Here is a 25,289-nt window from a genome sequence, read left to right on the forward strand (position 1 = left end):
TTGCAGCTGAGGGTTGTAAAATTAATTGTGACGCCTTTGGTGATTGGTTTCCTATCAGACACACTCCTACCATTAAAGGTAGTTGTATTGAAAAGTGCATCAAAGGTTCTCAAGGAGTATATTTTTTGGCAATATATACTTACTATTATGTGAAACAAAGATGTTCTTTAACGATGTTCCATTTATCTGAAGGCTTCGAATCATGTTCCGTTCACAGTTTAAATACTCCAGAGCACGAATTGCACGAATGTCAAGGTCGATGATCTCATTGTCTCGAATGTCAAGGTGAGTCACATGATCAAGTGACTGAAACCGAGCAGTTTCTGTCGGGAGAAGTTGAAGTTTGTTCATTCTGAGATCGATCTTTTTGATGTGGGTCATATGGTCTAAGTAGTCTGTGGGTAAACGTGATATTTGGTTTCCTGCCATGATAAGGCTGTCCAGTTTGTATGATGCATGCTGCGACTGACACAACACACTGGGAATAAATGTAAAACGATTGAATGCCAGCACAATGACAACGAGTCTCTTCATTTGAGCTATTTCCTCCGGCAATGATGACAGTCTATTATTGTGAAGATGTAGTGCTTGTAAGCTGAAATTATTGAAAATAACATGTTCAAAATAGAATAGAGAGACATAACAAATTATATTTTAATATACTATAGTGAAGGAAGACCTGACATAATAACTTTCAGCAAAGAAGACAAAGTCGGACAAATCCCAACAATTCACACTGTCTATGTATTTAAGTAGTGAGTGAGTGAGTATGGTGTTTTTCCCCTTCTTGCAATATGACAATGGAGGACAGTATAGATGGGCTTCACACATTGTATCCATGTGGGGAATGGAACCCAGGTCTTCGATGTGGTGAGCCCAGGCTACTGCCACCACCCTTGTATGTAAGTAATTCAGGTTATATTTCTTCAAAAACAAACTGGAAACAAATCCAACCATCATCAAAAACTGTTGCCAATTCAAGAAAACACACACAAAATTATAACTTTAAAAAATTCCTGTTAAACAAAAACTATCCGTTCAGCACTTTACTGGTTCACTGGACAATATACATTTCATTAACAAGATGTATTTTGGTGTAGTGTTCAGCCCCATGAACTGGATCTGGCACAAATTTTAATGAATATTGTTACACAAATTAATTTTTTTCAGGCTAAGGCTGCAATAATCACTGGATGGTAATGTACAGACCGCTGTCATATAGCTGGAACATTGCTAAGTGCGGCGTTAAATAACAAAGAAACAAACAACACTATCACTACAAAAACGTCTTGCTCCTGCTTACTTGGCGAGGTCTGATATTTGGGAGGGGATCTCCTCCAGTTTGTTGCTAGCAACATTCAGCTCAGTCAGGGTTCGCATCCGACAAACGGCCTGGGGGAAGTTGACCAAACCATTGTCTGCCAGGTTGAGACTTCGGAGGTGGGTGAACCTGAGATTCAGATACAGATTATCACAGTTGTACCTGGCAAATGGTCAGTTTTCTAAAATGAACACTTATTTATAGCCATAATTATTACCATATTGATCCACTGACTATGAAACTTTTAAGAACATTTTTATTAAATACAGGATATTATACTTCTGTATTATTCTACATTTCTTGAAGATCTGTATATGAAGAAAGACTACCAAAAATCTTTGTAATACAAATGCCAAAATATGTTTAGTAGAATTAATTGTTGGATTCAAAATTTTTTACGGCAGGTATTTTATCATAACTAAAACACAACACAACCTTTGTGCTAAGGCAATCATAACTAAACCATGTTTTAATATAGAGTTATGATGGTTGAATCACTAAGATGTGATGTGGAGTGGAGTCAGTGTTCGAAGTCTGCTGTCTTTTTGTTTTAATTTCGTAGATTATTGGAAGTGTTTGGGGATACAGTGATCGCTCGCTATTGCGCTCTTCGATAAAGCGCTACTTCGGTTACTACGCGCGGTAACGCATGGCTCCCAAAATTTATGTACACTTTTATTACTGATAGTTTTACACAGACATAATTGTATTGTTGTTCGTTGTTCATTTGCACATAACGCTTCTCATTGCATAATCAACCGTTTATAGCTGAATGGAGTTCTAATAATCTGTTTGAAAACATCCGCGGCAAGTCCCGGAAATACGATTGTTCAACTAGTTAACTTTTCACACTATCGACCTTTGATCTTAGAAGCGCATGCATGCAATAAAAGAGAACCACAAGCGAAGTTTATATTCTTAATTAGTGGGCAATCCAATTTGAGGCGACACTGTCACACACACGTAGTTGCTGTCACAACACGGCGGTCATTCATTTCGTAATCGCGCTTTCGTAACATCGCCTGGTTTTTTTCCGTAGTTATAACAAGCGATTTCATTGGATTAAAATTTGTTTCTAATGACGCTTTCTTGCCGAAATCTACTACAAGTTTCGTGATTGGTCAATTTTGAGCACGTGACCTCAGGCAGCCAATCAAATTATAGCTGTGATACCAAGCTCGTGTTTGATAAATTTCAGAAGTTGGCGAAAGATTTTATGTTAAATCGTGTTAATCTGAACGTTTTAAGCAGGAAATCACGATATATATTAAAAATATGGAACTTCGCGAATGTATCGTGCTAGGTTACGAGCTGTGACAAAGATTTTTCATGCATATATTTTGGCATTAAACATTGTGTCCGAGCCGAGAATTCAAGGCGACGAAAGCCGAGATGTCATTTGACTTACATTACACGAGATCGCACGAAACGATGGAAATAATAACTTAGATGTAAGTTTGATTACTTTTAGATATTATGGTTGATTTTATTTATCACTTTGTATAATATATTTAAAGATTTGTTTAAAACGTCTTTATTTTGCTCTTTGATGTGGACCCGTTGTCGAAATGTGTGTCCGAGAATTTTATTTTCAATAACATCGCGGGAAATAGTGAATAATTTTTTAATTTATCGATTAAAAATGATAAATTGAAATGGAATACGTATTTCAGACATTGTGAAATGTGACAGATTTAATAAATGAATGATATTACAGGTAGATCTAGGTCCATAAAAATATATACTATTTTGATGTGACGTGAGATAAACACATATTGATGATTTGAGATTTTCCGAGCGCGCGCCTCAGCCTCGGTTAAACGGCTCATCGTCTATAACGCCCACCAATTATTTGGACCCCATTGGTAGCGTTATAGCGAGCGATCACTGTAGTTAAATATCATGAGGGCTTGCAACATGTTTTGTTGACAAGCCTTCCTAGCCAGTGAACTTTGGCAACTAATTCCTACACTGAGTTGAGTACAGAACAAAATGGTTCCAATTTATTGCATTAACTCCATAATTGCTTTTTCCATTTATAAGTCAATGCCCTGGTTTCTGTAGGTGGCTGATTATAGAAAGCAAGTGCACTATATATTTGGGGTTGGACAGAAACATGGCAGAGTGTATATGTGTTAAATCTTTTTATTAATCTGTGCATGTGTGTATTTTCATGTTAATCCCACCTTGGCAAATCATCCAGCCATCCAATTGTGTAGATGTCCTCCTCAATGGGCCGTTCTCGCAGGACATTGTGCCTCAGGATGAGGATCTCGAGGTCATCGTTGATGAAAACTGTCTCTGGCAGGAACTCCAAATGGCAGTTGGACAAGTCAGCCTTGGTTGGAAGCTTGGATGTTGCCTGAAATGGACAAATAAGTAATATATCAAAACAATTGGAAAGTTACAAAATTAAATTTAAACCTGACCACACAATAATTTTGTGCTTAAAAAATACATAGTGATGTTAGAGAAAGCATATTTTTTACCAAACCCTGCTTTTATACATACAAACATACAAATATTGTCAGGTAGTACCAGTAGGACCAGCCTCAAGGTAACATGGACAAATATTTGCCCCTCATGCTGAAACCTGGATTTGTGTACAAACATGGAAGCCCTTGTGGTGTTCCCAGCCATGGAGGTGGTGAAAGTGTGCTGAAAAGTGGTGGCATGAAACCTTACTCAACACACAGGGATTTTCCAGACCTGCCTAGAGGCCGATTATTCAGCCCTAAATCTGCAGCAAATGACAGTAAAATTTCCAAATTGAATTCCTAATTCCTCAAATTTTATGAACATCAGAATGTCAAAAAATGCACTCTTGAAAACTATCAGCATAGTTCCCCAATTTACCTACCAAGGGCACTTACCGGTAGTTTGGAATCTTATGATAGATCATTGACTCCTATGGATAATGTTGTAGTTAAGGATTCATTTCCAAACACAACTCAGGAATCAGTTATTCAAACTAATTGCATCTACATAATTAATGTAAGATTAAAATATTTGACAATTTGGGAACAAGGAGTTTGAAAAATGACAAAAGTTTGCAATATTCTTACCTTTTTCGCCTTCTTGATCCACTTGTTGTACTCTCCGGCATTCATGAAGGAGATGTAGATCGACCTCTCGCCCTGGATGGTCGAAGTCAGCTTCAGACAGTGTTCCTGACCTTTGACCTGCACTTCTTCCACAGAGCCTTTCGCCAACTGGACAACTGTAGGTTTGGCATTGCGATCTGTGTAGGGAAGCAGTGCTATAATAGTTTGAGCTGTCATCACATTTGATGATGGACTTTCTGATGGAAAGCCTCACAGATCTTAACCTTGATTTATCCCATTGCAAACAATTAATGGTTTAAATGAAAAATAGATTTGTTGACATGTACCTGGGACATATTTTTCAATGATTTTTGTAATGTGGAGGTGAGGTGAAATGGGCTTTAACGTCGCGTACAAGATTATTGACTTTTGTCAGAATATTCCAGCTATATGATTGCAGTCTGTAAATAATCAGGTCTGGACTAGACCAGATTTACATCATGAGCATCGATCTAGGTAATTGGGATTCGATGACATGAATCAACCAAGTCAGAGAGCCTGACCACCCAATCCAGTTAGTCGCCTCTTAAGGCAAGCGTGGGTTGCTGAAGACCCACCGGTATTCTCTACCAGGTTCTTCATGGGTCTTGGGTTAAGTCAAGTGAAGAGAACAAATTCAGTTTATCAATTCCTGGATTAGGAACAGCATGGAATTACATCCTCTACATCTGCAGGAGCCACACAACTCACCTCTGTATATAAGTAGTCTGGTTCCAGTGATGACACACAGTCGCCGCACCCATTGGTGGAGTAGCTTCCCCTTGCGGAGGTAGGCATAGGAGGACAGCTGACTCCGGGAGTATGTGCTGTCGGAGATCGGCTTGCCTGAAACATTTCATTAATGTATGAATTGACATATTCATAACATCGGCATGTAGTGTAGTAAATTTGGACTCATCCCAGACCAAGTAGGATTATTTACAATCAATCAAGTCATCAAACCTGACCACTCTAAACCATTAAGTTAGTTGCCTCTTACAACAAGCATAGGTTACTGGGACCATTCTTATTAAAGCCTGGATCATCACAGGGTGTAACAGGTTATATGGAGGCTGTGCTAAATGGTCTTGAGCACGTTTCAGTCAAGTTCAAGACATTGTAATTAGTGACATGTGTGAAACTTAGACATTATCTCTGAGTTAAACAAGCAATCAATAAAGGCTAGATTGATATCCATTATGAAACTGCAGTTGTGGCAGGCGCTACTGGTAGAGCAATGTGTGAAGATCCGGGTTAGAATAGTCTTTAGCAAGCCATGCTTGTTGTGAAAGGAGTAAGAGTGGACTAACGAGATCGGGTGGTCAGGCTTGCTGACTTGCTTGATGCATGTCATTATATCCAAATTGTGTGGATTGATGCTCATGATGTAAATCACTGGATTGTGTGGTTTCTGAGTGCAGCATTAAGCAACACGCAAACAAACAAACAACCGGAAGATGAGGACATGATTACTCTTTTTGTGAATACCTGGTGTCATCACTGATTTTCAGTGATCCATTCATATAATTTTCACCACTATTTTGCATTTTAAAAGAATCCGTTTTGGAAGAAAATCAAGAATGATTATTCTATGGCTTTGATGTTTTATATTTACCAGATAGCCAAAGTGGCATCAACATGTTTGGATGACATTTTTCTCTCCATTTTTTCATTCATTTTAGCAGTCATGTCTATTGGGTCATACATATGCAATCTTTATACATATACAAATTCAAGTACAAGTTTCATGTTAAGTCAGGATATCGAAGGAGACAGATGCATTATTACATTATTGATTAACTGCATAACTTGTGTTACCAATTTCCTTTAGTCCACTCAACATTGTTGTTCTTTCTGGCAATAAACATTTCCAAATAGATAGAATTTTCAATAATGCATATAATTTTTTATTGGATTTAGTTTATTGGTTTGGATACTGGATACTTGATATATTTTACTTACCAGAATGAATATGGCTCATGAAATCATAGCTTGTATAAATTTTTGGCTGTGTTTTAAGGAACCTTACATATTATGCTATCATTCTCTAGGTGACATCCCTAGCTTGAAAATCCGGGGTAGAATAGGTATTCAGCAACCTATGCTTGCCGTAAAAGGTGACTATGCTTGTCGTAAGAGCCGACTAACGGGATTGCTGACTTGGTTGATGCATGTCATCATATCCGAATTAAGTGGATCAATGCTCATGAAATGAGTCACTGGATTGTCTGGTTCAGACTCGAATATTTACAGACCGCTTACATATAGCTGGAATATTGCTGAGTATACAGCTATGCTTTATTCAGTGTCACAGTCTGACTAGTGGCCGACAGCTCTGGTCATATATGACCTTTCACTGGACTGTCATCTTGTCAGTTATATTCCTGCCACCACCAATGAATACAAATTCATAATTCATGACCAGATCCTTTAGAGAGTATCCTATGAGCTACAAGGGATTACTGATTATTATTTCACGAGAGACAGATAATCTGTTATTGCGAGTTGAAAGTAGGTTTATTCTGTATACCAGGATTACATATTTTCTGAGAAATGTAGATCAAATATAGGTTACCAGATCACAAGTGGAGCTCATATCATCTCAGTCTATTATTGGAATGACTTAATATAACATAATCTGTGACGTCATAAACAACGGATAATGTCATCGTTGATTATTTGCAAAAATGCATCGCAATCTTGCGGGCCACATCTCAAACAATGGAAGAACTGGCATTGTCTAACTAAACAACATGAAGCAATTATCATAACGCTCAGTGACAACTATCAAAATAATTGCACTTATATCCTAGCCCCTATAGGTAATATATTTCTGCAATGGTAGATATGTACACAATACCTGGATAGTGTATAGACTGATAGTATACAGGAATCATAGTGTATCTAGAGTGAAATACTATTTGTGTGGACCCCATTAGTGTAGACCCTGCTTAGTGTGGATCCTGTTATTCTGGAAATCCTTCACTCCAAACACAAACTGTTAGGATGCCCACAAAAATACATAAGGACATTAAGGTAAACTATGGTTATAACGAACTCAAAGGGACCACTAACTTTAGTTCATAATAACCCTAGTTCATTATAAGCATATATACAATAAATGGCCGGGACTAAAAAAAAGGTTTGTTATATCGGTCAGTTTGTTATAAACGTAGTTTACTGTACATCCAAGTCATGGTTCTCTTAACCTGAAAGTTGAATTGCAGACCCTGTTCAGTGTGGATCCTGTTATTCTGGAAACGCTTCATTCCAAACTAATACTGTTGGAATGCCCACATAAATACAAAAGGACATTACCTCCTATTCATGGTTCTCTGATCCTAAAAGTTTATTATTCTCAGGGAAACTTTGCTGTCCAGACTAACAGAATTTCAGTATATATAACCAGAGAGAACACATGTCTGCAAGTGAAAGTATTACACATGTTGACTTAATGCTAACCCTTTTTAGACTTGTAATTCACAAGGTAAAGCAATATGTGTAGGCGTGTCAGGATGACATTGATCCATCCTACAGTAGTCTGAACAATATTGTCCTCTGTCCTCACTAATGAGATGGTTTTCCCCATAATTAGTCATTCCGCCATTGATGGAAAGTAAAACTGTTCTGACTCAATCAGCTCTAATAACATCTACTGAAAGGAATCAAACTATGAAAGAGTGGCTCCCATCCCCATCACATTCCCCATAGTGTCTACCTGACTGAACAAATTACTGTCCAATAGCCCCCACCCCATGGACACGACACTGTGTTGCAGATCAACAGGTCTCGCTCCCAACCAGTGTATCACCACGGTCGACCCAGATGTTCCAGACAATAAGCCTTCATGTACACTATGGGAACCATCACCCACATACAACCCACTTCAGTGATCACAATGGCCATGGTTAATCAGGAATTTCCTCTCCTTAATTCTGTTTACTATCGGCTTTCTGTACTCCGTATATCAAAACCTCAGCCAATCTATTAAGAAAACTTATTTCACTTTGTTTTAAATAGGTTAAGCTCCTGAATACTTCTTAATGGTATAAAAATATTTTTGAAGCAACACAAGGAGGAAATACTAATATGTTTTCTAAATAAAACTGTTTTCAAAACAAGTTTGGGGTGGCTATTGTAGCAGCAAGATTTGTAAGGTGAAAAGAATTATGTGAAAGCCAGTCAAGCATACAAGGCAAGTTCTGTATATTTCTGTTAAAATCCCTGAAGCACAGCATAGTTACAGCAGTACCTATTATGGGTCAGGTGGCAGATATGTTTCTGGAGTAGCTGTGTTGAGTAAACCTGGTGTGAAATAATGTTTTGGATAACTGGTAGACTATGGGTCACCTTGCGCTGATCAGATACAGACATAACATGGGGGAAAAAGAATCATTCTTTTAATGAAAGATTCACATGTCACCCCTGTTAATAAATCTAACAGAAAGGACATTGGACATAATGAAACTGTTTGATAAAGAAAAATAAACCATTCTAATGACATCATCCTATAGATTCTGAACCAGGAATTCACTGGCCATTTTGAAGGTGTTAAACTGATGCAGCAAAAGTTCATTATAGAAAAATAATAATAATAATAATATTTTAACCATAACATGGTTTAAGTTGGAAAAATCACTGAAATCTGTTGATTCCGAGAATAGAATCAACTAACCCCTTCATGCTTGTTGATTCTACTTCCAGAATCAACAGACTCAAGTGATTTCTCACATCACATGACGATGACAAAAGTAGTGAGCAAACATTTTTCGAAAAGGAAAAAACAAAAACAAAATTATTTGAGACCTATTTCTAATTCCATGAAACTTTACAAAACTAATTTGATATCTGGTACAAATGTAAACCCAGGAGGTGTTTGTCACAGACTGAGTGAGTAAATGTTGTTTTATCCTGAAGTCACAATATACAAGCTTTATTACATGGGCTGGTAAATAATCAATTCTGGGACAGCAACTATTGTCTTAAATAATAGCCTCAGTAAAGATCCACATTGTCAGAGTACAATGACACAAATCAACAATGTTGCACATGGTAACCACCTGATCCTCATCTTAGTCAGCTTTTACAACTGGGATGGGGTCTGGGGACATTCCCCACATAAAAATCCCAGGGGGATGTCACAACTGAGTGAGTGAGTGAGTGAGGATGGTTTTACGCCACTTTTAGCACTATTCCAGCAATATCACTGTGGGGGACACCAGAAATGGGCTACACACATTGTACCAACGTTGAGGATGGAACCTGGTTCTTCGGTGTGATGAGCGAATGCTTTAACCACTAGGCTCCCCGATGTCACAACTGACATGCATGAGGACAATTCAGGGAACAAAGCAGATTTGTTCCATAAGAGCTGTCAAAATGACTTGAATCAAATGTCTATTACATGTTCCAAGATGCAGATACTTTATTAGATAAAATAAATCTGATAGATTTCAAAGATAAATTGTTTTTTTTTAGCAATTGTCCACTCTTTTTTACCACTGAGATTAGCTTGTTTGCAGAGCACACCTGGATGGTTAAATTTACCATTACAAAACCTATGGTTAGATGTGCTCTCAACTGTAAAATGTCATCTTGTTTGTTTCATTTCATATGTAAAACGAAAGAAGTTACAGCACCTGTATATTGAATCTTTTCAGATGTATTTTCCCATAGATTCTGAAGGTAACAATTTGAAAAAAAACATGGCTTGCAGAACATCGTCATTAGTGAAACAAGCTGGTTGGGAGGCATCATTTGTGTGTGTTGTGCCAGTGAAAAACACTTGTCATAACAAGCCTGCAAGGTCAAGGTGTACTCTCAACCTACAGGTGAGCAAGTACACATTTGATGCTCAGGAACAAGAAGTTTCACTACCACGCTCACTGCCATACCGTGAGTGGCTGACTGAGCATATGAGCATTGGTTTATTCCACAGAAAAGTTTACCACCGCAGCTTATTTAAGAAATAATCAACAAGTGGGAGTTGTTTATCATACAATAAAACACTGCAGGTATGAGATATCAACATAATGTTTGTTTTTTGTTTGACACCACACTCAACAATATTCCAGCTATATGACGGCGGTCTGTAAATAATCAAGTCTGGACCAGACAATCCAGTGATTGAGATCATGGGCATCAATCCATGCAATTGGGATATGATGACATGCATTAAACCAAGTCAGCGAGCCTGACCACACAATCCTGTTAGTTGCCTCTTACGACAAGCATAGTCGCCTTTAACGGCAGGCATGGGTTGCTGGTGACCTATTCTACCCCGGATCTTCATGGATTTCAACATTATTGACAGCCCCCTATAAGATGTCAATGAGATGTACAAGCTATAAAAATATTTATCCAAATTTTAATAATGATGACTCCCTGAAAAGAATTGGACCTCAGAAATGTTGGACAAGTCCTTTTTATGTACAGGTGGGTTAAGTTTGATATTTCCTGCATATTCTCACAGTCAATTATCTGTACCTTTTCTCCTAATACAGATTGTCACATCTCTCCCACTTTTGGATGTGATCATTCAGCCGCTGTGTTTATCTGCGTAGCCTACCTACATCTATGGGGAACAGCTTACTAGACACTCCCCTCTCAATAATTCTGTTGACCAATATATGACGTCATCAAGTTACGAGCACATGTTCAAATCTCCAGAAATGACGGCATGGTAGAAGAATAATTAATCATGAATTAACCCATGCTTCGTTCTTCATTGTTCTTTGAGATTTATTGCATATCTGTCTTATATTCATAATTATGCCTGGACCCTACTTTCAAAACCGGTGGTTGATAGCAAGAGTATTGATCAATGTTGTCAGGATGAGATGCACACAATGAGCTATTTTTTTCACTAAAATAGATAGCCATAAAGTTATTTTTTTATGTCCAGAAAATCCATCATCAATTTCAAATGTCAATGTCTTGTATTTGTAGAAACGTTAGTCAAATGACTTAAGAACTCTTAGATTCTCTCAGAATATTCATAGGTTACTGTACCTGTCTACAAGTGTCTCACTATACAACAGAGCATTCCACTACTAGCAGGTGCAGTTGTCTGGGATGAACAAAGGTTCCTAAAGCAAATCCCCTAAATACGCCCACAAATGTGTGACCTTGCTGACTGAATGTCTGTCCAAGTCATGACTTGTTGCTCATGCTATCAACCACTGGTTTGCCTGGTCCAGACTATTTCATTATTCTGGCTAATGTGATATACCTTATTGTTACTTTGAGTGTAAAATAACATTCATTCACATACTTTAAGGGGGACTAAAATGTGGATCAGTAGGATCACAGCTTTGTAAACTGAATAATACTTGGAAAACTCTGGTTTCAAGCATACTCTTTCAAATCCCCATTGCAGTGTGTACCTTGTTTGTGTCGTGTTACAGCTAAGATTTTCACCTGGATAACAAAGCATAAAGCAGAGACTGGACCCAGTCACTGTGTTTGATTCTAATAGCTTGGAAACCCCTTTATGATGAAGAGACATCAACCAACTGCTCTGGGCTACGAAGTAATGATTACAAACATGCCAGTGTTTATGACGAGACCAGTGGAGCATGCCAGATGTCAATGGTTATTATGGCCATAACCAGAGCCAAGGACCATACAGGCATGAGAGGCAGGGATGTAAACACATTGTGTACCTTTCCCTCAGGCCGTTGTGAACAGGTTTCACAAATATGACAAAGTGAACTGTTGTTTTTCAATAAAAAATGGTAGTGAATGTAACACCCCAGAAGAAAGAACTGAAATAGTATATGACAAGGATGTTTGTTAGTTTAACAGAGCTGGTGTTGAGACTGGTTTATCTATATCAACATCACATCTACCTGGTAGGGAACTGACAAACAGTGTTTCCTTTTCAAACGTGATGATATGGCAGTGCCAAGTCTAGCCTAGCGGATATGCATTCTCTATGAATGTGAGTAGATTATTTTTAACTTCAAGAAAGTGTGGATGTGTGCTTGCATGTATTCACTTTGGCCATTTGTACCTTCGGTGTGTGTGTGTGATGAGGTGGGGGAAGGGGGAGGAGGCCATTGTTAAATTTACTTTAACAACAATACTAACATTAGGGAGATGGGTGTCATTTATTTTTTTACATTTTAAAAAGGGGGGTTACAGCCAGAATCACCCTCACTACTCACCGCCCCTAACGACCCACACAAACCAAACAAACCCAACCACCACCCCCCCTGGACCTGCCACTGAAGATTGGCCCTGATCATGATCCTTGGCTTGTCAGCAGAATTTGCGTCTTCATGGGTTTCACCCAAGTGATCAAACCACTAGGACCCATGAAGATCCAGGGTAGAATAGGTCTTCAGCAAACCCATGATTGCCGTAAGAGGCGACTGAGGGGATCGAATGGTCAGGCCCGCTGACTTGGTTGATGCATGTCATCGTATCCCAATTGCATGGATAGATGCTCAAGATGTCAATAACTGGATTGTCTGGTCCAGACTTGATTATTTACAGACTGGCATCATATAGCTGGAACATTGCTGAGTGTGGCGTTAAACAACAAACAAACAAACTAAGACCTGCATCACTTCAGGCTTTCCTCTCACAGTAAGCTAACATGTTACCATGGTTATACGGCTGAAATACTGTCCAAAGTGATGTTAAATCTTACTCATGAGTCAGGACACCTGCAGCTCTGTCTGAGGAAATAAATAATTAAATGGAAGCACACCCATGGTATTGGGTTCATGTTCTCAGAGAGTATACTGCATCATCTGTCAGTAAGAGGGATCAAGGTACACATAGGCATGGGAAATAACAATTGTGTTCAGGCATAGGCATGTTGTGGGATTGTGGTACTGTGGTATTATGGGTTTGTGGGATTGTGGTTTTGTGGTATTGGCACCTGGTAAAGACATAACAGCCAAAAAATGTCAAATATTTCCCAGGGAACACCAGTACAAAGCTATATGACTATTATAACTCCAATACATAAACAAAGATCTTCAGTAGTCATAGCAACATAACAATATATTGCAAGTAGCCACCAACACCTTAAGACCATATTTCATGAATTATCTACAAGGTGTTGTTTTTTTAGGAGGGGTGGGGTGCACGTGTACTGGGTGAGTTGCATTTGAATATTTATCCTCAAAATGTGAATAGTGAATTTAACACATAGGAAACAAAAATTTAAATTATGACCAGATTATGAGCTGTGTTGGCAGTCAAAGCGATTCCTTTCTTTGTCATCTTCCCGAGGCAAGTGAGATAACTGACTATAAAAGTCCAGTTTCCACCCTTGCCTAACTAGGCTGGTATTATGGAGTTACATTTTGGCTTGACTAACGAGACTATGCATAGTCCAATCAAAATCCCGCACCGAAATTGAAATCCGGTTCATAAACTGTCATGCAGATTTCGGTCGATTGCAGGATTTGCATAGCATGTGCACCGCCAACTTGATGTCAGCAGATATTTTCCAAATACACATGTTTTTAATCAAGGTGCTCACATGATTTGATGCATTTTGCGATGTAAGACCCGTTTCATCACAATATAGATCTTGATTATCGATCAGATCGCCCTGACTGGGCGCCACCATTTCGGGTGAAGCAAACGCAAGTGATACGAGAGGTGGAGTCTCATTGGTCCATAGGAGAGGCTTAGAGGGGACATAACTGGTAATAGCAACTGGTGGCGCTACGATTGAACCCAGTTATTCCAGCCAAGTTCGGCAAGGGTGGAAACTGGACTTTTAAAGTCAGTAAACTCTCTTGCTTCGGGAAGATGTTCTTTGTAAGCTCACATTTTAAAATGTGCAGTCAATGATGATTACTCTTTTCACAGAGTGGATGTGCCAGCATGACACAATTCAATAATTACTGTGTATGAATCTAGATATTGGGTTCAGATTGTGGAGCAAAGTCCATCCCATGAGAAAATCAAGAACCTAATGGTAAATATAAAACATCAATGCCAGAGAATAACCAGTCTTGATTATCTGACAAAACAGATTCCATTGGGCCTAAAATGTCATAGCAGTCAAAATAATATGAATTGATCACTGAAAATAAGTGATGACACCAGGTGTTTGCAAAAGGGGAAAGCATGTCCTGCCTATAAAGCTGCCACTCCTTACCTGCATAGAACTTGACCAGGTAACACAGATCATCATCAGGGCCCTCCTCCTGCACTCGTTTAATGTCGGTCAGGCCCAGGCTGGAGAGATACTCATTCTGAATAGCTAGCGGACAGTCAAACGGTTCCAGACGACGAATGATATCACCATTCTGTTGAATATGCAGAGAGTTGCTCGGTATCCCAATCTGCATACAGATTTTCTGAGCAGTTGTCGATATTGTACAGGGAAACAATCGCGAATTCTCCTCCGAGTCTGAATTGAACACACGAATACAGCCATGACTGGTATCCTTCTCCAGCCATGCCTGAATATCCACCTTGCGATGTTCCCTTCTGTCCCTTCCACCTCCAAGACGTTCTGACGCCTCATGTTCCCGCTGGCTGACCTCCATGTAGAGGTCGGCCAGGGAGTCGGAGAGGTCCCAAGTCTCATCATCGTTGCTGTTGTTGGAGAGTGTGAGACCAACACTCTGATGGGTTAGTCCGGGTTTGAGGAACTCCCCAACACTCCACCAGGCGTTACTGCCCTGGTATTTGTTGCTGTAGGTGTCATTGTGGAGGTAGGAGTGGGAGCCGGCTGCGCTGTGTGTACCATTGCTGTGATCACTCCAACCGCTGTAGCTTTTCACAGACATCTCTCATTGTATGGTGACAACCTGAAATGAAAATATTGCCATGAGATGGGTTTGTCACTATCATCAGTGTATGTCAGCTTAAATTGGGTGCAAAGCCCGAAGTGTCACAGGTCATAGACATTTAAAACTTTGGCAAAAGCAAATAGCAGGGAAATGGCCGTGACAAACCAATGATCATAACTGGAATAAATCTAAGAATCAAACCCATTATTTGAAAAATCTAAGGCTACAAATCTGTTCAATGATTTGGGGCACCTTTGACTTCTCTGGCCCCTGTGTCTGCCTTTTTGCAATAAAAAAGCATGAAAATAATCATAACAGCATTAAAACACCATTGAACTTATTGATTGTCATATTCATGAGTGAGTATGGTTTTATGCTGCTGTTAGCAATATTCCAGCAAAATTGTGGTGAGGGACACCAGAAATGGACTTCACACATTGTGCCCATGTGGGAATCAAACCTGGGTCTTCAGCGTGATGAGTGAACGCTTTAACCCCACCAACTAATATTCATGAAAGATGGTATCATAAGACACAAACAAGTTCAAATACAATGGTGTCAGTTGGGACTACAAGCAGCAGTTGTCTTAATGGTGGAGTGAAAACAAAAGAAGTATTAGCTTGACCTTCATATTCCATATCTACATGCATTGCTGCAAAATGTATATATCTAAAAACAGTTGAATAAAATTGAACTTTGTAAGCACTGACACACAAGTGACAGATCAGTTGGGCACTATTCTCATGTATTCTGATGTAACAGGACTGACCTGCCAAACCAATTTCTAGCATAGTTGTGACTTGTTCCTTCTGATTGGGCACATACAATGTCTGCAAATACCCATATGGAAGGTCGAGGTTCAAGGGATGAAATTGTGTACATCACTCTCTGGACAAGGATCAAGTCCTCAAGAAAAAATAGTTTCAGGAATTCTGGGTCCTTGATTCCTCAATCTTGTCACAGGAGTTGATTAAATGAAGGACTGGTTGGTTTCATGTGTAACTTTGTTGATTGTGTGTCATCATTGAATGGCAAGTACAGTTGCTCATGCTATCTAACACAGGGTTGTCTTGCCCATGCTAATTATTTTTTGTTTATTTGTTGTTTGAAGCGCAAAGCACAAAGCAATATTCCAGCTATTCCGGTCAGTGTTTTATTGTACGATAAACAACGACTACGAGTCATTTATTTCTTAAATGAGATATCAACATAATGTTTGTTTGTTTGTTGTTTGACACCGCACTCAGCAATATTCCTGCTATATGACAGCGTAAAATATAAATATGTAAATAATCAACTCTGGACTAGACAATCCAGTGATTGACATCATGAGCATCGATCAACGCAATTGGGATACAATGATATGCATCAACCAAGTCAGAGAGCCTGACCCCACAATCCTGTTATTCGCCTCTTGCGACAAGCATAGTTGCCTTTTACGGCAAGCTTGGGTTGCTGAAGGCCTATTCTACCCCGGATCTTCATGGATCGGCTAATTGTTTACAGTTTGTAATGATACAGATGGAATATTGTTGACTTAATATAAACGAACATTCATTTGCTAACTCTAACAAATAAACTACACTGCTTGATATTGACAGCACTAGTTTTTCCTTGTTCCAGCCATTCAATAACCAATCCTCAAAACTAGTATTGTAGGTTTGGTTCCATGCAAAACCAGTGCATTGTGTTCTGGAAACATAAGGGCACGGGTGGCCCAGCCATCTAAGGTGCCACAATTTGCTGTGCAGTATTAGGTTCCTTGGGTACACCAGCAACCCATGACCATGTGTATGAATCCCAGATGTCCATGCACATGGGTTTCACCAAAGTGGTAAATGTTTTGCATCACTACAGGCTTTCCTCCCACATTAAGCTGAAATGCTGTGATATAACTTTAATACTGTTCAAAGCAACGTTAAACCCAACTCACTCACTCACTCTGGAGAACATACCAATATGATATCTAGATTGACTGTCAGCACTGAGCACCCTATGTTTGTATGCCTGGTCTGCTTAATCTCAATCTCATTACATTCAGATTTTAGTTCTCATTACCACTAAAGAAAGATCTGAGGACATCCCATTATGGGTCACATCAGACCAACCTTTTGCAAAGTTTGACCGACCAATGGAATGACTGACAAGATGTTGACATTAGCCAATCAAAAGGCAGCTTTCTCGAGCTACATGGCACTAGTTTCAAACTGGCGACTACCCTTTCGAAACATATTGGCTAACAGATGGCCTAGATTGTATGGCAGTACTTCCCATGGACAAGACAAAGTCTCTCCCGTAACAGTCGTACGAAATACCTCATGTAACTTTTCGAGGTTGCATGATAAGAAAGCATATTCCGACTGTCACTTTCCTGATCTGATAAGAGACGCTCTCATTGGTCGGATGAAAAGTCATTCTCACGTGACCCGTAATGAGTGTCCTCAGATATTTGTTTAGCGATAGCGAGAACTAAGATCTGATTTTAATGAGATTGGCTTAAGCTGTTCTCTAATGTCACTTGGTGGGTAAGATGATTCTTCTGTGTCCATCCATATAACATAACATGACACTGGAATCACTGACATTGTATTAAAATGTTCACAATCAAACTCGTACAAATCCCATTCCTGAATGTGATATTAGCACTATGACAGTCATAAGCCGATGTTAGAGTATGGGAGTAATGATCATCTTAATGTCATGAGCCAATGTTAGAGTATGGGAGTTATGATCATCTTAATGTCATGAGCCAATGTTAGAGTATGGGAGTTATGATCATCTTAATGTCATGAGCCAATGTTAGAGTATGGGAGTTATGATCATCTTAATGTCATGAGCCAATGTTAGAGTATGGGAGTTATGATCATCTTAATGTCATGAGCCAATGTTAGAGTATGGGAGTTATGATCATCTTAATGTCATGAGCCAATGTTAGAGTATGGGAGTTATGATCATCTTAATGTCATGAGCCAGTGTTAGAGTATGGGAGTTATGATAATCTTAATGTCATGAGCCAGTGTTAGAGTATGGGAGTTATGATCATCTTAATGTCATGAGCCAATGTTAGAGTATGGGAGTTATGATCATCTTAATGTCATGAGCCAATGTTAGAGTATGGGAGTTATGATCATCTTAATGTCATGAGCCAGTGTTAGAGTATGGGAGTTATTATCATCTTAATGTCATGAGCCAATGTTAGAGTATGGGAGTTATGATCATCTTAATGTCATGAGCCAATGTTAGAGTATGGGAGTTATGATCATCTTAATGTCATGAGCCAGTGTTAGAGTATGGGAGTTATGATCATCTTAATGTCATGAGCCAATGTTAGAGTATGGGAGTTATGATCATCTTAATGTCATGAGCCAATGTTAGAGTATGGGAGTTATGATCATCGTAATGTCATGAGCCAATGTTAGAGTATGGGAGTTATGATCATCTTGTGCTATGATATCAAATGGTGTCCTGTACTTCTCTGTGATCCATGCTTGATGGTACACTCCACAAATGTTAGTGCATGTGCACTGAAGATCACTGCATCTTTTGCGACGTTTAAGATAAAACTAGTCATGTACATCATTATCCTGCACCAAATATGATTACTGATAAAACCATAACAAATTTCATTACCGGTATACATACATAACAATCACTTGGTACTGATGATTAAATGCTGGTGATATGAATCAGATATCGGTTAGCTTGGTGTCTCCACTTGTAGGAATTTAACGAGTTTGTTGTGTGCAATGCCCATTGTAACAATTTACTTTGTAATTGCCTGTCCTAGTCGTGGCCAGGGTAAAACTGAGTGAAGGTCTTGGGGGACCAAATATCCATATTTGTCATCACTTCCACAACAAACAATTGCTATGGTACGAACAGAAGGAAGCCTTTCTCTCCAGGCTTTACACAAACACCACGATCTCCATCAGCAGGGGCAAGGTTATAAACAATGCTTGATTGCAAGATCTCACCTGTCGTGTCAGGTGAAACAAGAAAATACAAAAACAAAATTGTCAAAGTTGGCTGATTTTTTTTTCAAGACACAAAATGGACAAACACATTTGAATTTGGAGTATTTCTACATTTTAAAATTATTTTCACTTTTTTTATCACAAATATCCAGGAAACTCATTTCTCACACTCAGTGAGAAGTGAGCCAACGTCCACCTCCATAAAAAGGTAAAACCTCAATCAGAATTACTAGAGAGTCATTCTATCACATATGTCAACTGTTCCTGTAAGACATCAACCATTGATAGCCTGGATGTTCTAAAAAGTTTAATGTTTGTTCCAGAAAATGTTGGAAAAATATAACTTTTTCTCAGGTTTTGCAAAAAATATACAATGTATAACTATTCACTGGGCATGCTGGACGTTCTGAAACAGAATGTATTGTGGGTAAAAATATCGTGTTTGGCTTCTCTTTCAGAGACAAAGATTGTGTTTGAAGCATTGACTGAAACATATTTTGTCACTAACAAAATGCCTAAGCCCTCTCCAGAATATTACATGGTCGATCCAGGTGAAGGTTGCTGATAAAGGGACCTCCTGGTCATGGGTTCAAATCCCAGAATCCCTCTGATATATGAAACAGTCTATTTCACCATACCTGTACTCATACATTTCACCAAAGCAGAGTGTCTACTGCAGATTATATCTCCCACGGTGCCATGGCAGGATGTAACTGACATAATGCTCAAAGCAGAGTGTCTACTGCAGATTATATCTCCCACGGTGCCATGGCAGGATGTAACTGACATAATGCTCAAAGCAGAGTGTCTACTGCAGATTATATCTCCCACGGTGCCATGGCAGGATGTAACTGACATAATGCTCAAAGCGGTGTTATACTGGAAAATATCCTTTCTGTAAACACTGAAAACCATACAAGTTCTTTGGTATTCATGATTTATTTGGTATTCATGATTTATTCAGTTCACTCACCCCATTAAGTCTTCCCCTTTACCCACCACATACAAGCTACCCCTTTGTTCCCCCTCAAAATATTCCTGATGAAACCAAGAGTTCACGGAGATAGCCCCTTTGAAACAGACATAACATTATCCGAGCCAGGCCGGGTCATGCTTTCAACACTGAATAAAGGTCATCAGAGATGGTTTTGCATATTGTGATAGCTCCAAGTTTTCTATTTCACAGGAAGTATTGACAAGCTGTTTGCCTTGGAGATAACTGACTGTACTGGACTTTACTGTCAATAAATCACCATTGTTGAGCACAAAGTGTGTCAGATGGATAAATAAATCTTCATACAGTGTTGGTGTTTGTTACACTTTTTCAAGAGCTAGTAGTTTTTTCAAGAGTACTTGAGGGGCCAACAGGTGGCCCATTCGTCTAAGGCGCCGTGATTTGCTGTGCAGAGTTGCGTCCCTTGAGCAGAAACCTATGATTGTGGGTTCGAATCCTGGTTCGCCCCGATTATGTTTCTAGGTTTGTCAGCACCATACCCATGCTCGTGGGTTTCACCGAAGTGGTAAAGGTCTGAGACCTGCATCACTTCGGGCTTTCCTCCCACATTAAGCTGACACGCCGCGATATAACTGGAATACGGTTAAAAGCATGTTAAACCCAACTCACTCACTCACTCACTCAAGAGTACTTGATTGTATTATTTCTGCATCAACATTTCCAGAAGGTAAAGCATTCACTCATTGTGCCAAAAGCCCAGGTTTGATTCCCTCCATCAGAGCTCCAGATAAGCTTTTGGTGTTGTGGGTATTTTACCCATGCATTTTAAATAATTGGGTATCAGTAATTCTATCTGCGTATTCAAATTTCTGTTTATAATTTCAAAATAAGTCGCTGATTTGCTAATCGAATACGCAGGGTTACTTCACAATATTTTGATGATACGTACAGGTTTTATTTTTGTAGCGTATCTGTAATGTTCGTTGCGTATTTGATACGCTTGGATTATATTTTACTGCGTATTTCTGCATTTCTGATGCGAATTTCACGCAGATACGCAGCTTATCTGGAGGTCTGCCCCATACAATGTGTGAAGCTCATTTCTGCTGGACACTGCTTGAATATTGCTAAAAGCAGTGTAAAACCATACTCATTAACTCCAAAAATACATTATACACTTACATACACATATACTACAGGCTAACAACTGAAACAGTCCTTCAAATTGTAAATATATTTGAAAATAGAACAGGTTTCTTATCCTCATAAGGCTACACTTTAGCTTTGATCATGACCATGTATTTCTGGCATGCAAAACGTTTCAAGATGGCTGAAAACAGATGTGAATACATTACAAGTTTGACACATTTATAATAAAGTTATTTCAAAAATATTTACCTGGAGGCGACAGGCCCACAGGAGGCAACATGAGAACCAACACTGTATGAAATTGTAAGTAAATGGATTGAAATAAAACTTGTCATTGTCATTGCAAATGATAGCAATAATCTGTAATATATTGTGAAATGTCTGCCATAAATCTGTGCTTACAGGGTTTGATGAGTGCTGCCTAATCCCCACACCTGCCCGGATCAAAGCCTGGCTATCACAGTTGTAACAGGTGATATGACTCTCAAATACCCTGATACTCTAATCAATCATTTGGAAAAGATTGAAACTGACTCAGCAATCTAGACTTATTTCAGCATAAAACTATGTAATTACCATTCCAAAAATACTTTAGGTGAATGTAAAGTACTGGTTAATGTACTGGTAAAACAGGTTAATATGCAGCACTGTGGTATTTTGAAAATAAATGCAGTTGTTCATCTGAGATCCTGTTGAACAAATTCATACAGGATGTTTGTGTAATATATTGGAGATAGATGTACATTGGTGACACTAGTGGAATAATTAGTTTGCAGATTCCACCATGCCTAAAATAAGAAAAATATGCAAAATGCATGTTCACAACAAACACTAGGCTAAACTGCACATCGTTAGAAAAGCTCAGCTTACAATGTCCACATGGTAACATATTAAGATTTCTGTTGGAAGAGTGAGTGAGTGAGTGAGTTGGGTTTAACGCCGCTTTTAACAGTATTCCAATTATATCACGGCATGTCAGCTTAAGGTGGGAGGAAAGCCCGAAGTGATGCAGGTCTCAGATGTTTACCACTTTGGTGAAACCCACGAGCACGGGTATGGTGCTGACAAACCTAGAAACATAATTTGGGCGAATCTGTTGGAAGAACCCTCAAAATAGGAAATGATTGATGATGACGAGGAATCTTTATAATCAAGACCTCATCCCATATGGTTTTCTTTGGAATTAATCAAGTAAAATTTATTTTTTTGTTTAACTTTTTGGGCACATATTATAAAGTACCATAATTAATAAATGAATGAAAATACCATCAATAGTTTGTTGTTGTGCTGTTGCATTAATGTGACGGAGTAAGTGGGTGAATGTGTTTTTACCCTGCTTTTAGCAATTAAAGCATAATTATCATCAATGTACCTATGTAGAGAGTCAAACTCAGACATGACTAGTGAATGGTTACACCACTAAGCTACCCATCAGTGACCTACCTTAAGACAATCTGCTTAAACAAACCAACAATTGCAAATAAGCAAATTGCAACAACCATGTAATGGTACGTCCATGTCTTTAGATCTATTTCGTCTTTACAGGGTTGGGTGACAGATGGCCCAGTCTTCTGAGGCACCACAATTAACTGTGCAGAGTAGTGTCCCTTGGTCACACCAGAAACCCCTGATTGTGGGTTCATATCCCAATATCTAGCTTTTTCAGCACATTAACTGTGCTCTCAGGTTTCTCCTAAGTGGTAAACATGTAAGACCTGCATCAGTTCGGGCTTTCCTCTCACAGTGATATGACTGGAATACTGTTCAAAGCGGTCTTAAACCCACCCACTCAGCCCATATCATGCTTATGTAACTGAAATACTGTTAATAGCAACATTAAACCAAACTCACTTACTCTTTTCGGGGCAGCAGTTAATTCACCCTAGCATCAATACACTTCATATTGAATAGACATATGTAAATATTATTGTGATAAAGTTTGTTTGTTTGTTGTTTAACGCTCCACTCAGCAATATTCCAGCTATATGACGGCGGTCTGTAAATAATTGAGTCTGGACCAGACAATCCACTGATTGACATCATGAACATCAATCAACACAATTCGGATACGATGACATGCATCAACCAAGTCAGCGAGTCTGACCACCCGATCCCAATATTTGCCTCTTACGACAAGCAAAGTCGCCTTATTGTCATAAAGGAAGGATCAACATTAACATGGATTGATGCTTGTGGCAGCAGGAGGGTTGGACACAAAATAACAAGACAAGGGAGTATCTACGGGAAGGGTTGTATGCTCCCTTACTTCAGCATTGGTAAATTATTATTGCCATAGCAACAACAAAATGATAGAACATGAAGGCATATAGAGTCATTGCCTAGTCCATAGTTTTGTTCACAGGACATAATAATAATATTATATGTTCTTGTTATGTGGATGGGCGTAGATTAAATTTAACAAAAGTTGATGATATGATATCAAATGTTACAACGCGTACACTTGAGCAGACTCATGAATATTAATTAGACCATTCACTACGTTAACAGATCGTTATTATAACAAAAACAAACGTATGTTTTCCATGTATATCTAAAATGATATTATTTGTTATTAATTGTCTGGTGAATTAAAAAATTTAAATTAAAACAATTCATAATTGGTTATATTATGAATATGTAACAACTTGTAATGTGTATGAAAAGTTGTACTAAAATACGCTATTTGAAGGGTGCGTGGCCTAAATGCAAATTCTGATTGGGATTTTATATTTTCCGGACCCCTGTGTTTATCCATTAAATCTTATCATTAAGTAGTAATGTAGAAGGTCTCTTTAGAACAGCCAAGGGGCAGACCCTAAAGTTTGTCATTAGTATTCTATTATTTTATACATGGTTAGAATTATTTGTCAAAGAGTATAGTTCTGATTACACTGTACCAGTAGAAATTAGGACAAAATGCACACGGCATCCCATGTGACATTCCCTATGATATAAAACCTGCCGTGTCGGCTCAGTCTGTGTGAAGTGTTAGGTAAATATGACTATCAAGGTGTGCAATGAAAAATTCACATAGTGAACAGAACACACTAGATCAAATATTTGACATTTGAATATCATATGCTTGAAGACCAAAGACGTCCATGTTGACTTGATATATGCTAACTCCACACACCTAACTATATATCCTTCAATGAAAGGCATTCAATGAAATATCTTTTTAAATTTCCATCATTACATATGTGATAATTGCTAGATGTGCCAGAAAGAAAAAGTAAGTTTCAAGTTAAATGCCGTCACTGAGACACGTTCTGGAGAAAAACGTTTCTCATGTTATTGCCTTTTGATCTGACTTTTGTCTGACTGAGACATGCTTATGGGCGTGATAATGTGTCTTTGAGAGGAATTTAGAAAGTACTTAATGTGTCTACTATTGACAAACTGCCTGGGTGAGATCAAAGATAATACCTGTGTCTGAATAATGCAGCAAATTTTGTCGAATCATTTTCTCACTGTGGTTCATTATCATATTTTATGTATGTACCATGTTTTTTATTCATATTTGTTTATCGTGCTTTCCTTATTCAATCACATATGTAAACATTATAATTTACCTCTATCTCAAATATATTGTTTTCCATGAACTCAACAATCTCTAAGAAACAAGAATATAGTCAGTGTGAAAGTATGTCCAACCCTACATAATACATGTTCTATCATCTTTTTGTGTTTCTGTGCATAGCTTCGCTCTATATTACCGATATTCACTTGCTAGTTGTTGATGTGAGAAAATTCAACCATCCCTGCAGCTTGTTCCTCAATGTAAAACTTCTGCTCATGACACAACTACATTTCAAGTTATTTGTCATTGGTCTGCAGCTGGACAACAATCCTGCACTGTCACTCAGGTGAGACCTGCGATTTATTCCACTCCTTTTCATCAGACTATCTCGCTGCCAAGTATATGATAAATAGAGAATCTCACCCGAGTGTCTTTTGATATCAAATATATCAACACGAGTTGATAAAAGTGGAAAAATCCGAGGCTTGCCGAGGATTTTTGCCACTTTTATCAACGAGTGT

The 25,289-nt window shown here is 38.6% G+C and overlaps 1 protein-coding gene across 2 annotated transcripts in view; it reads right to left on the bottom strand.

The window, feature by feature from the left end:
• The window catches only part of LOC139454369 (PH domain leucine-rich repeat-containing protein phosphatase 2-like), a 60,399-nt gene that overhangs the window by 14,436 nt on the left and 20,674 nt on the right, over positions 1–25,289 (bottom strand). For both annotated transcript variants that reach the window (XM_071236026.1, XM_071236027.1), the window contains exons 3-8: positions 14,531–15,188; positions 5,116–5,250; positions 4,387–4,562; positions 3,508–3,683; positions 1,304–1,450; positions 144–595 (exon numbers count right to left, since the gene is read on the bottom strand). In XM_071236026.1, the coding sequence (XP_071092127.1) occupies positions 144–595; positions 1,304–1,450; positions 3,508–3,683; positions 4,387–4,562; positions 5,116–5,250; positions 14,531–15,167 (1,723 nt within the window). In that variant the 5' untranslated portion in view covers positions 15,168–15,188. The remainder of the gene's footprint in view (positions 1–143; positions 596–1,303; positions 1,451–3,507; positions 3,684–4,386; positions 4,563–5,115; positions 5,251–14,530; positions 15,189–25,289) is intronic.

This window comes from Haliotis cracherodii, unplaced genomic scaffold (genome assembly GCF_022045235.1).
Source record: "Haliotis cracherodii isolate W230 unplaced genomic scaffold, xgHalCrac1.p SCAF_10, whole genome shotgun sequence".
Taxonomy (NCBI): domain Eukaryota; kingdom Metazoa; phylum Mollusca; class Gastropoda; order Lepetellida; family Haliotidae; genus Haliotis; species Haliotis cracherodii.